A 14,865-nucleotide genomic window follows, 5' to 3' on the forward strand; every position below is an offset into this window, starting at 1 on the left:
AATGTCAAAATATTTTATTTGAGTTTTAATGTCCAAGTATTCAAAATAACCGCAATGACCTGATGATTTCAAATACGCAAAGAAAAAAAAAATTAAAAATTAAAAAAAAAAAATTAAGGCAGGTATTACTGAGTTTTTAAAATTTGATGTTATCAACTATTAATTTAAATCAGTCAAAAAATGTAGTCAAAATTCCCTGGTAAAGGTTAGAACTTATATTGATCATTTAAATATTTTTTTCATTGTTAACACTGCAATCAAATCATAAGAAACAATTCTTAGGAATAGACTTGACAATACTTAAGATTCAGATCTTTTCCTACATATACCTGCTAAAATAAATGCATTTTAAGAAATAAGTCATGTACATCTCATTGATATTGTATTTTTCATGAATTAAATTATTCACACTGTCCATTTAAAACTTTATAAACTCAAAAAAGTTCCCAGTCAAACAATTTCCAACAACATAGAATATACAACTTGGAACAGTAGCACTATTTATATAGAAACAGGTCACAGCATGATAATCCTTCTTGGTAGTAGAAAGATCTGTACAACAATTATATCAGTTAATCCCTATGGATTGTACTGTTTCTGGCTGCTATAATGATGTTGCAGAAGAAAAAAGTTTGCTTAAAGTAAATTCAGTTTCACAAGTAAGGTCCCAATCTCCTGGTGATTTTATTTGTTTCATTGCAAGGATCTCTAATTTATGTCACAAACAGACATTCACTACCAGACAGAAGTCAATTATTTACTGGTCAAATCATGTTACTGCATTCAGTCTCTTTCTATTTTGTTTGGAAGCAAGGCACCATATACACCTCCTACTGTATCAATAACCATCAAAGGTTCACCCAGATGTTCTACTGGAACTACCATGTCATACATGTTCCTGCAAAAAAAAGAACTGTCTTTTCAAAAACAAGTCTTAGAATGTCACAGAACATATAATCAATATTTTATATATATATATATATATGTCTAATCAAAATGAAAACAAAAATATGAAATTTATATCCATTCTAATTACAACAAAATTAACAGAAAAGCACTGAAGTCATTTAAAAAGCAAATAATAACAGCTAACCCTACAATACACTACTCTATTAAATACATGGAAAGTAAAGTGAATATAGCCTTGACAAAGTGTGACCTTGACCGTGTGACCTGGGTTTTACATGCTGTATGTTGTCTTGACGAGGTCAGCCATTGATGCTATTTTTATGAAAATCCTTTTCAGTGGTGAAAAAGATATTAAGTGGACACAAATTAAAGGCCTCTTATTAGTGTTACCTTGACGTTGACCTAATGACCTGGGTAGCGCATAATGGTGACAATTGATCAATTTGATGCGAATTCATACTTGTAGTTTAGAAGGAACAGAGTGGACACTAATTAAAGCTATTTATCTTTGACATTCAAGTGTGACCTTGACTTCTGTGTTGCGGGCTTTGCATGTCACCCTGGTAAGGTTACAAGGAGATGCAAGTTTTATGAAAATCTTCTATGGACTTTTGCTATGGAGTGGAAACAAGGTCTCAGACCTTCACCTTGGATCTAATGAATCATGCTCTTCACATCAACTTAACCCTTATCTTGCTGGACACGATTGGTTCTACCTTTACGACTAGTGTAAATCATGATCAGCCTGTACATCCATGCAGTCTGATCAAGATCTGCATTGTTTGTCATTCAGTCAGCATCTTTTTTGGTTAAGCACCCCTTAAGCACCACAAGTAATGGTACTTATTATAATCCAAATAGAAAAATGGACAAGTTCATTATATAAATTTAGCAGGGTAAGGGTTAACATGGTAAATAATTGATGCTAGTTTCGTGAAAGTCATAAAAGTGGTTTACAAAGTTTGAAGCAGACATGAAATTAAGCTATTTGATCTCCAAGTGTGACTTGATCATCGTGGCCATGGTTGTGTGCTTTGCAAGCCAAGTAGTCTTTGTGACCTAAACAACTGATGTTAAAATGATGGCAATCTTCAAGCCATTTAGAAATATAAAATAGTGGACACAAAGTGAAACTACTTGACCTGAAGTGACTTGTGTTATGTGCTCTGTACATTGTCTTGACAAGGCTAACAGTTGATGCTTGTTTAAGGAAAATCTTTATTGTAGTTAATAAGTTAGTAAGGTAACAAGCAGACACAATGGACAGAACTTTAGACGTGGTTGACTGCAAAATGGTATCCAAATGTGATCTGTGGGTATAATTATTTTGTTAATATAAACTTGAACAGCCCAATACAGTTTTTATGTAGCATAAAAAATATATAACTTTACCACAGTAAGTGCAAATTTCTTACCCTTGAAAAATTAACTTCTGCAAGTGTGGTACACGTCTTTGGAGGATAGACCCGCTGTTCTCCACACCTCTGCCAAGTGCAAACACTTTCCTAGTTCTTTTTTCCATAATGAAGCTTTTTACCTCTACAGCATTTACTTGATCAAAATTTGGCATCCTCTTACTCAAACAAATAGTGTAAGAATTTTTTTTCTTAACTTTAGAGCACTGCATGCTGTACATCATGAAGCCATTGCGTGCAATCTTCGAAACACTAACAAAGTCATCTTCAACATCAGAGTCTACATATTCCTTCAGTTGCATCTTCACTGTGTTGGAAACTGTTACTGACAGAGGAGTCACTTTCACAACTTTACATTGATAGGCATCTGCATTTGAACCAAACCTTTCAGAGCTTTCAGTCATGTTTTGCATGAACACCTTAGTTTTGCTTTCATCTGGTAAATGTCTTGTTGCAGATTCAATACGCTTTTGTGCTTGCAATGTCCAAAATATCTGATTACAAACATTACCAGTCCCATGTATAGACTTTTTGATCTCCCCGTTAAAAGATTCAAAGCAGAAGCACGACCAAGCCCACAGTGGGCCCCACAACTCAACAAATCTTACCATATGGGTAAGGTTATGAACATTCAAACTCATGAATCTCTCTCCATACAAAATCTGCATGTTTCTGACAAATGCTTGCAGAAGTAACTTAGCTCGTTGAAGATCCTGGGGACTGATTCCTTCTTGGAGAAGAATGTAAACTGCTTCAACCAGGCAGCTGAAATGTGTTAGGTAAATGTCCGGCAAGCGCTCTTTCAAACATGGCAACGAGTAAAACAGTAGCCAATTCCTTATTTCGGATGCCTTCCAATTGGTGTATGTGTTTGTTAACACTCGGGGTAATCTATGGATAACATACAGGGGCTTAATCCTTTTCAGATCCTTGTCAACTTCTCCCATTCTCTGTGATATGTTGAATGGTTCAGAAGAGTGTGTCTTATCAAACCAGAGCTCTAACATTTTTCTGGAGACACCTAGTAATGTCCCATGCATATAATCAATTACCACATTATTGGTGAATGAAAAATATGGCAGATACCATAACACGCTCAGTCCTATTACACCATTTACCCTTTCTCTTGTATTTCTTGCAGAGTCTGCATTTTCTCGTAATGTCTCATCTGTACGCTGTTCTGCTGGCTGGTCTCTGTACAAGTAGGCCCTACAGTGACCCTTTCCGCTTGCAACAACCTGTCCTGGCTCCATGCAGTATAAACATCCGTTTAATCCGTTGTGTTGCGTCATTGCAACAACATAAGCTCTTGCTTGCAAATCCATAGTTGCTATAATCAACATAGCTTTCACGGTCACAACCAACATCGTCTCAGGACAAGTAAAAGTAAAGCCCTGCTGGTACAAAGACACTAAATCAATCACAAGTGGTTTCAAAAACATGTTCATTTTTGGTTTCCCCACTCCTTGCCACACCCCCCACAAAACCATGTTTTTTCTAGTATAGCGCTCCTTTGGTGGTATCTCGTTTATAAGCAGGTACACTGGCCACAGGGATGTAGAAGAGCTCTTAAAAAGAGGGATGCCGTCAATAAATAATGACAATGTTAAATTTGATGACATATGAAGAAATCCACCTTGTGCCTTTAATTTTCTGTATTCATTTCCACTTGTGATGTCACAAATATGTTCTGACTCATGGTTTCTAAATTCTTCTATGGATCTCCAGACACCTTCTCTTTCAAGTATTTCTTGGAGCTGGAAACATATCTTGCTTGTTACAAAATAGTTCTTACACTGAACATCTTTCCGGATTCCATCACATCCAGGTGTGATGCAATTATCAGTTTCTGTGTCAAATAATTTCTTGCATTTATCACAGTACATGTGGTATTTCAAGTAACTTTTATTAAAGCCACAAGACTCTTTTAGTTTTCTACCACTGGTTTCACCTATATTATTACCTGGAAGATGTAACTGCAACAGTTGTAATAAATCACTGAGAGCTGTGTCTGACAAATTGTGTCTTGTGGCAAAGGCACTTGTAGCCAACAAATGTTCAGATCTGCTTATTTCACTTTGGTACATAGACTCAGTTGGTGGAATTACATAAAGAGATGGATCACTTTCTGTCTTTTCTGGTATGTTTTCAGTGTCCGCACAAGCCTGTTCATCTTCATCTGATGATGATTCAGTATCAGTATCAGTATCTGATGATGAAACAACAATATCCATGTCTTGTATCATATAAACATTCTCATGATCATTTTCATCATCAGAATCTGGAAGGAGTCCATGTATGATGTCAACTGGAATCTGAAATTCCATGTCTCTTTCAGTTTCAGATGATTGATTTTTTCTGTTAATAGAAAAATAAATCTTTGATAATTTTGACATATTCTTTACATGTATGACTGATAAAATACAGCTTCAGAGGAGATGATGTAACAAGAGCAGTCTGTACAACAGCACGCTCGACCTTTCTCTGTGCTTGATTCTGAATCAGAGCTTCGCCAGAAAAAAAATTATGCAACTTTAACCAAAAAATTTTAAGTTTAAAAAGGGGTATAACTCTGTCAAAATTCAAATCAGAGTTATGGATGTTGTTTCTGCTGGTGTAGACTTTGATAGTAAATAACTGCTTTAAGTTTCAAGTCAATAGCTATGATAGTAACAGAGATATTTGACTGTATCAAAAACTTTAACGAACAGCAATGCCAACACCAGGGAGAGAGCAATAACTCTACTTTTTCTTTAAATAGAAAGTCAAGCTAAAAATGAAGAAAATGGATGGCTGACCATGTCCTCAATTAACAGCTCACCCTTAACTTAATAACCTTTTATTCACAAGCTAAAATATTTCTTGAATTAAATGTAGTGCAATTGCCTCATTATTTAAATACAGCTTTACCTAGTGGATAGTAAGTGGTATTCATTTAGATTATTATAAATTTTTTACCTCCATTGAGTAGTTCTAGGGACGACTTTTGTTTCATCCGTTTCATATTGCCGGTATCTTTTTGGTGGGTTTCCCGCTGAAAATAAAAAAACAAAAACATTTTCCCCCATAAATTATTATTTTCTTACTATATACACATACTTAGATTTTGGCTAAAAAATGATCTTTCTTTCCATCTGAAGTATGGTCTTATTATGAACATTTAAAAATTAGTTTTTGTTTCCAAACTTATTCAAAAATGCCAAATCAAGAAAACAATGAAGTCTCTGTATGACTGCTAAAGACAAAATATTAAATTTGAGCCATTTGAGGGGCTGTAACTCCAGAACCGTGATTTAACCTGAAGGATTCATCATGGAATATTAAGTTTCAAAGCATTCTTAAGAAATACATCATTAATTTTCAGATACCTAAAAAATTATTTTTTGTGTGTGTGTGTTTTCGAATGATCTGGAGGCTATTGCCTTTAATACCGTGAATATATGAAGTTGTTCATATTTGCTTACCTTCAACATCATGTTGGCAGGCTATATGACTTTTAAGTGTCTGTTTTCTACTTAATAGTTTTCCACACAACTCAATAGGACACTTCCTTGACGGCAACCGCGACTTGTGTTAAAGAACTTTGAAAGGAAACCATTCAACTGGACGGATGTCTCCGTACCATTGTAAAACAGCGAAATCCATTTTTTTATAATGGGACCAAAATTAAAAAAGGCTAATGTTTTGTTGATAAAATCAAAAGAAATGGTGTCGAACGCCTTTTCAAAATCTATCATCATTAACAATCCAGGTATTTTATGTTTATCAGTATATTGCATTATATCATATAAAAGACGTGTATTTTCTCCTATAAATCTTCCTTGTACAAATCCTATTTGATCTCCATCTATTAAAAAATCAAGTACCTTCTTAAGTCTTTTTGCGATGGAGCCAGATGCAAGTTTAAAAACCGTATTCAAAAGTGTAATCGGGCGCCAGTTCTTTAAATATTGCTTAGGTTTATTGTCTTTAGGTATACATGTAATAATGCCTTGTTTTTGTGTAACTGAAAATTCGCCCTTATGGAAAGCACAATTTATAGCTCGAACAATAAAATTTCCAATTTGTTTCCAAAAGACTTTAAAAAAATTTGATGAAAAACCATCAGATCCTGGGCTTTTATCGTTTTTCATGTTTTTTAATGTATCAGCAACCTCTTCATAAGAAATCAGGCCTTCAAGAGAATCAGACTGCTCCTTGCTCAATTTTGGAATATTGGCATCATTATCTAAAAAGTTATCAATGTTATAGTCATCAGCTATATCAACTTTAGTATATAAACGTTTATAAAATAATTGTGTTTCATTTAAAATTTCCTTTTGGTCATATATCATTGTACCATCATCTCTTTCCAAAAAGGGTATCACTTTATTAGTATAATGGTATTTTTCAAGGTTACAAAAATAATTTGTCGGTTTTTCACCATTGTCTATCCATTCCGCTCTTGACCTTATTATATGACCTCTCATTTTTTCTTTTCTAAAACTCTCTAATTCTTCCTGTAGTTTTAACAACTTATCTTTGTTCTCTTCTACTAAATTATTCTCTAAGTCTCTAATCTGTGAAATCAAAATATCTTCTTGTGACTTTCTACACTTATTTTTATAACTGGAATATGATACAGTTTTTCCCTTATTTCCATCAACAATGTTTCTAGAAAAAGTTGGTCATCAATAACAAATTGGATCTCTTGGTTATTAAGATTTTCTAAATTCTCTGGGTTATAAACTGGCAGACAATATTGTGATTTCACTTCTTCAATTTTTTCATTGATACATTTTAAATATTCACTATCAAACAACAGAGAATTATTAAATTTCCAGAGACCTTTGCCATGGGTCACATTGCTAAAATCAACATTTAACAAAACAATAGAATGATCTGACCTATAACTTAAACTAATATCACAACATCTAATTTGTGGCAACAGATCCTGTGAAACTAAAAAGAAATCTAGTCTAGCCTGTTGAACAGGGTTTGTTCTTCTCCATGTAAATTTTCTAATTTCGCCATTAAGCTCTCTATAAGGATCACAAAGATGTTTACTTGATATAAAATCAATAAAAACATTCCTGGAATTTTTATTATTATCCATTGACTTATAATTATAGTAATCTAGATCTGTATTTAATACTAAATCTTACCACACCAGATTAATGAGTCATTTCTAACTGTATCTATTATCCTGAAAATATTTTCATAAAATACTGGCTGATCAAGGTTTGGTCCATAAATATTAACAAGTGTGAATCTCTTTGAATTAACTGTAATATCTAAAATAATATAGTTTCCATCTTTATCAATGTGTTCCTGGTGAACCTTCATATCTATATTTCTTTTAAAAAGTATAGCTACTCCCCTAGCATTGGATCTGGAAAAACTAAAATAACATTCTGCATTCCACTGTGAGTACAAGTGCTTTTGCATACTAGAAACTAGATGGACATCTTGTAAACAATAAATACTAACATCCCGATCCTTCAAAAATCTAAAAACATCCGCCCTTTTTTTAGTGTCATGTAAACCTCGACAATTATATGAGATGAATTTAATATCAGCCATTGTCAAATATGGTCATACATTTATCAAATCTGCAAAAATGATCATTGTGTATCAAATTATAAACACCAGAATGAATGAGTGACACATCAACTTTACTGCATACCAGTAAGTATGTGTACAAGTAACTTAACATGACTCCCTTGAATGTTGCAACAAAATATAAATTAAAAAAGAAAAGAAAAACAACAGCAAAAAGAAAAGCAATGATAAGGCACTGGAAACTGAGGCGAGGCCAGTGACTTACAGTTCTAAGTATGTACTATCATTCTTTTAAACTCACCTGAGCAAATTCAGTGTGTGTAAATGAATATAAACACAAACATTGCTGCCTCTGTATTTAAGAATTTCCTTGAATTTCAAACAGACATATCTATGGCAATATGGTCCAATTAAAACAAGAGCTGTCTGATGACAGCGCGCTCGACTATTCGAAGAATTGATTGAAGAATGGGGTCAAAATATTTCCACAGATATTCAGACAAAAGAAATAAATAGATTAGACAAACAATGTTCCTGTATTTCTTTGATTTCGATAAGTCTTGCACTAAATGGCAATGTATGAACCAATTTCAAAGTCCAAAAATGGCCATAATTCAGTCAAAAAAGTTATGTACATGTACTCTTGCCTACAGATGGAAATCATAATGATAAACAAGTGTTCAAAGTTTAAAGCCATATGTCAAATAGTTTTGACAAAACGTGGACTTGTATGAGAACAGAACCAATTTCAAAGTCCAAAAAGGGCCATAATTCAGCCAAAATAGATGACAGAGTTATGTACTCTTTCCCACAGATAGAGACTATTATACTAAACAAGTGATAAAAGTTTCAAAGCCATATGTCAAACACTTTACAAAAAATATGAACAGGTACGGAAAACTTAACCAAGATTTCTAAGTCAAAAAGGGCCATAATTCAGCCAAAATCCATGATGGAGTTATGTACTCTTGCCTATAACTGGATAAGGTGATGGTAAACAGGTGTTGAAAGTTTCAAAGCTTTATCTCAAAAGACTTTGTCAAAATATGAACTGGTACGAAATATTAACCCAGATTTCTAAGTCAAAAAGGGCCATAATTCAGCCAAAATCCTTGATGGAGTTATGTGCTCTTGCCTATAACTGGACATGGTGATGGTAAACAAGTGTTGAAAGTTTCAAAGCTTTATCTCAAAAGACTTTGTCAAAATACGAACTGGTATGAAAAACTTAACCAAGATTTCTAAGTCGAAAGGGGCCATACTTCAGCCAAAATCCTTGATGGAGTTATGTACTCTTGCCTATAACTGGCCATGGTGATGGTAAACAAGTGTTGAAAGTTTCAAAGATTTATCTCAAAAGACTTTGTCAAGATGTGGACTGGTACTAAAAACTTAACCAAGGTGTGACGCCGACACCGACGCCGATGCCGTGGTGAGTAGGATAGCTCTACTTATTCTTCGATAAGTCGAGCTAAAAATCATTTCAGGCTTTTAAATGTGGAGTTGATGGATTTCATTTTAGATCGGCTTTGACTGAGGCATTCTTTCCCTACAAAAAAGAATAACACTAGCTCAGAAACATACATAGCGTTTATTTTTTCATATAAAATACAACTACAGCATTTGGCACTATGTATAAAATACAAATTAATTAATTTACTAATTTAATAATATATATCCTCAGTTTTACATATATTTTATATTAGTGACTGAAAAGGAAATGATGGACATGTATACAGTTGAGGCAATGATGTAATTTTGTTTTATACACTTACCAAAAATTAAAAGTCTCCTAATCTCAAGTAAAATAAGAAATGATCTCATAATAAAACAAGAGCTGTCTCCATAGGATGACACATGCCCCCGATGGCACTTTGAATGAATAGTTATGGCCGATGTTAGAGTTTAGACCTTTGACCTATGGACCTGGGTCTTGCGCGCGACATGTCGTCTTATTGTGCCACACATTCATGCGTAGTTATTTTAAAATCCATGCATGAATGACAAAGATATGGACCGGACATGCCCATCATTGCACTATCATGAAATATGACCTTAAACGTCTAAGTGTGACCTTGACTTTTGAGCTACGGACCTGGGTCTTGCGCGCGACACGTCGTCTTACTGTGGTACACATTCATGCCCAATAATTTTAAAATCCATGCATGAATGACAAAGATATGGACCGGACACGCCCATCAATGCACTATCATGAAATATGACCTTTAACGTCTAAGTGTGACCTTGACCTTTGAGCTACACACCTGGGTCTTGCGCGCGACATGTCGTCTTACTGTGCCACACATTTATGCATAGTTACTTGAAAATCCATCCATGGATGACAAAGATATGGACCGGACACGCCCATCAATGCACTATCATGAAAAATGACCTTTAACGTCTAAGTGTGACCTTGACCTTTGAGCTACGGACCTGGGTCTTGAGCACGACACGTCGTCTTACTGTGGTACACATTCATGCCAAGTTATTTGAAAATCCATCCATGGATGACAAAGATATGGACGGGACATGAAAATTGCGGACAGACCGACAGATGGTTCAAAAACTATATGCCTCCCTTCGGGGGCATAAAAAGTAGAAACTTTAAGTTGCATCTTACATATATTTTACACCATTTTAGATGACACTGTCACAATATTAATTTAAATCTCAAATAGACAATATTTGTTAGAAAAGGATAAGTGTGATTCCAATTTCCTGTAATGGTAAAGTGATTGAAGTGTTGGCACCTCACTGGTATCACACATTGGAATCTGTTAGGTGTCACTTCTAAAAGTCACTTCATATGACACCTGTAGATATTTTTCTCATAAAATGAATCAGACAGTGATTCAAGCTTGTTTCAAAACTGAGTGTAATCAGGGCCTCCTCTGGGTTTTTCATACTTGTCGCCAACCTTTTCGCCAATTTGAAAAAGTTGGAGCCACTTTAGAGCCATTTTTAAGCCAAAGTTCTGAGCCACTTTTATTTCTCTTAGTTGGCTGTCATAGTGTGCATAGAGAAATAAAATATTGTAAATAATTTCATTAGGAATAATAACAAGTTTTGAAGGTGCATTAGTTTATTGTAGAAGTAATTTTTATTTTTATAGCTCTTTGGTCAGAATTACCAATTTTTCAGGACTCATTTATTTTCGGAAAGGAAAATTCGGATTTTTTTCTATTCTAAAAGGTCGAGTTGAACACTTGTCTAATCGCAACACATAAAGTACACCGTAATCGGCGTTAATTTTGGTGAATTCTCGGCAGAGGTCAAACATAAAAGCTGTCAGATGTTTTGATTACTGGTTAATCATCAATTCACACATTATTACGCAATTATCTTCTCAAAGTGTCAACCAACCTCAATAGTCGAATTGTCAACACTGCCTAGACTGGTTATCGATTTTATTCACTACCAGCGTCTAGGTAAACATGTGTATCGGGAACCAATTATTGGGCCGCTTATATCACTACGGAAAAAACAAATGCCGAGGAAAAAAAGCTATGCGCCACTTATTTTCGCCAGTTCGCAAAATTTAGCGCCAAATTCTTAAAATTATCGCAAATGGCGACATTGGCGATCGACAGCGGAGGCCCTGGTAATTAAATAAGTGTACACTGAGAGACTTTAACAAGAGGACAATGATGGTCCTGAATCGCTCACCTCTTCCCACATGACCCAGTTTTGAGTATGACATCGTTTTTTCTACTATTTGACATAGTGACCTAGTTTTTGAGCTCATGTGACCCAGTTTTGAACTTGACCTAGATATTATCAAGATAAAAATTCTGTCCAATTTTCATGAAGATCCATTGAAAAATATGGTCTCTAGAGGTCACAAGGTTTTTCTATTATTTGACCTATTGACCTAGTTTTCGAAGGTACGTGACCCTGTTTTGAAAGTTAACTAGATATCATCAAGGTGAACATTCTCACTAATTTTCATGAAGATCTCATGAAAAATATGGCCTCTAGAGAGGTCACAAGGTTTTTCTATTTTTAGACCTACTGACCTAGTTTTTGACCGCACGTGACCCAGTTTCGATACTGACCTAGATATCATCAAGGTGAACATTCAGATCAATTTTCATGAAGATACATTGAAAAATATGGCCTCTAGAGAGGTCAAAAGATTTTTCTAATTTTAGACCTACTGACCTAGTTTTTGACCGCAGTTGATCCAGTTTCAAACTTGACCTAGATATCATCAAGATGAACATTCAGACCAACTTCCATACAGATCCCATGAAAAGTATGGCCTCTAGAGAGGTCACAAGGTTTTTTAATTATTTGACCTACTGACCTAGTTTTTTAAGGCACGTGACCCAGTTTCTAAACTGACCTAGATATCATCAAGGTGAACTTTCTGACCAATTTTCATGAAGATCCATTAAAGGGTATGGCCTCTAGAGAAAATCAAAGCAGCGAGGCTTGCTTGGGCTCATAGACACCATCGTTGGACCCGCCGGCAATGGGGAGCAGTTCTCTTTTCAGATGAATCGAAGTTCAATGTTAAGAACTGTAATGGACGTATGCGGGTGTATCGTGCGAGAGGTGAGGTTCATCGATAAATGTATACAGAAGGTTAATCGTGGAGGTGGGGGCAGCGTTCATGTGTGTGGGCTGGGATTTCCCAGTTCCACAAAACTGACCTTGTCATCCTCCAGGGTAATGTGAATGCTCGGCGATACATAGACAATGTGTTATGTCCTGTTGTAATTCCATTTATGCATCGTAGTAACAGAGGAGGATTATTGCAGCAAGATAATGCTCCTGCCCATACGGCTCGCCTCACAACAGCTTTTCTCGCTACAAATGTAATACCTATGCTAGACTGGCCATCGCTGTCCCTGGACATGTCTCCGACTGAAGATGTCTGGGATGAGTTAGGAAGACGATTGAGAGCCCATCGCCCAGCCCCTAGAAACGTCAATGAGCTTTCTCAGGCCTTGATCCAGGAGTGGAATAACATTCCCCAACAACGCATAACAAATATTGTGTTGTCGATGAGGCAGAGATGCGCTGCCTGTATTGCTTCTAATGGAAGTTACACATGCTATTAATTGTGATTTTCAATATTGAGGGTGTTGCTCTTTAAAATGTGGTATTGTTTTTTTCTAATCAATATTTTGAAATGGATTTTCCAGAAGTTGTTGAACAGATATGAGTGTTTAATGTTGCCAATTTTCATTAAAATATACAAATGTTTACTATGTTTTTTCACCAAATTAGTAACTATTGCGTTTTTAAAGTCTCTCAGTTATTACATTAAGTCTTCCTCATTCATTACAACTTCATATGCACCACATTCCAATGGCAACCAAGTTGTTTTACGAATCAACACAGCATTTTGATAGTCATTTAAAAACAATTTTGTGAAATCATTCTGAAATCTAACTGGAGGTTTAAGACATGGTTTTCATAGTCCAATAAAAACATTATGAGAACAGAAGCTCCACCCACTGAATTCGTGTTCTTGACCTATGACCATAGCTTAGTTTTGTAGGTCACTGAAGGAGTATTCCTGCAAAACTACAGTAAAATCTGTCCAAATTTTTCAATTATATTCCATCAACACCTATAGGGAAAATGTTCAACTTCCTGTTACCTATTTTATATTTAATGGGTATGACTTGATCAATTTTTGTACAGCCATTTAAGAAATAATTCTGTCAAACTACTTTGAAAGAAGGCCCACAGATTCGGCAGAAGATTTTCACTTTTCTATATAGCCATTGACTTGAGGAGCATTTCTGGTCGTTCATCCAAGGAACTTAATGTGAAATTATTTCAAAACTGGACAACCAGTTTATGAATCAATATCTGAGTATTTTTCAACCTTTTGCTCTGAAAAATTCTACTTTCTCGCAAGATGAACCATTGAAGTTATTTGGAAATGAACCATCCAATGAATATTTATGACAAGTTTCATTAACTCTAACCTTTCATCGGAGATGTTTGTGAAGAAATGGACACTGCTGCAATTATCAACCCATTCACAGATAACAGCTTATTTACCAACGGCTAGACATTAAGGATGAAGTAATTTACAGTTCAAGATCTGATAACCACTGAATATTAACTCGGATCAGACTTGAGAATCATAAGTATCTTAAAGATTATTTTAAATCCATTGTTGCTGTTTGTTTAACAAGAGCACCGCCTTGCGGGTGCTGACGCTCATCTGATTTTTTTTTGTGTAATAGAAATATTGTCCTACCCATGATTTTCTAAGTCTAAAAAGGGCCATCATTCTTGCAAAAAGCAGGATAGAGTTATGTTTCTTGATGTACAGTGTCCACTTATGATGGTGAAAAACTGTTGCAAGTTTTAAAGCAATAGCTTTGATAGTTTATGAGAAAAGTTGACTTAAACATAATACTCAACCAAGAAAATGATTTTCTAAGTCCAAAAGGGGCAATAATTATTGCAAAAATCAGGATGGAGTTACGCTGCTTGCTGCACAGGGTCAGCTTATGATGGTGAACAAGTGTTGCAAGTTTCAAAGCAATAGCTTTGATAGTTTAAGAGAAAAAGTTGACCTAAACATAAAACTTAACCAAGAAATCTGATATTTTCTAAGTCCAAAAGGGGCCATAAATCTTGCAAAAAGCAGGATGGAGTTATGTTTCTTGCTGTACTGGGTCAACTTATGATGGTGAACAAGTGTTGCAAGTTTTAAAGCAATAGCTTTGATAGTTTAGGATAAAAGCTGACCTAAACATAAAACTTAACCAAGAAAACTGATTTTCTAAGTCCAAAAGGGGCAATAAATCTTGCAAAAAGCAAGATGGAGTTATGTTTCTTGCTGTACAGGGTCAGCTTATGATGGTGAATAAGTATTCCAAGTTTCAAAGCAATAGCTTTGACAGTTTGGGAGAAAAGTTGACCTAAACATAAAACTTAACCAAGAAATCTGATATTTTCTAAGTACAAAAAGGGGCCATAAATCTTGCAAAAAGCAAGATGGAGTTATGTTTCTTGCTATACAGGGTCA

The 14,865-nt window shown here is 35.1% G+C and overlaps 1 protein-coding gene across 1 annotated transcript; it reads right to left on the minus strand.

Annotated features, from left to right (window-relative positions):
• LOC123556697 (uncharacterized) lies at positions 1-5,869 on the minus strand. The gene is made up of 4 exons (XM_053542908.1): positions 5,789-5,869; positions 5,283-5,358; positions 2,325-4,682; positions 1-898 (listed from the first exon to the last, which is right to left on the minus strand). The coding sequence occupies exons 3-4, from the start codon at positions 4,649-4,651 to the stop codon at positions 784-786; spliced, it is 2,442 nt and encodes an 813-aa protein (XP_053398883.1). The 5' UTR covers positions 4,652-4,682; positions 5,283-5,358; positions 5,789-5,869; the 3' UTR covers positions 1-783.
• Between the last annotated feature and the right edge of the window lie 8,996 nt (positions 5,870-14,865).

The sequence above is a fragment of the Mercenaria mercenaria genome, chromosome 5 (assembly GCF_021730395.1).
Source record: "Mercenaria mercenaria strain notata chromosome 5, MADL_Memer_1, whole genome shotgun sequence".
Classification (NCBI taxonomy): domain Eukaryota; kingdom Metazoa; phylum Mollusca; class Bivalvia; order Venerida; family Veneridae; genus Mercenaria; species Mercenaria mercenaria.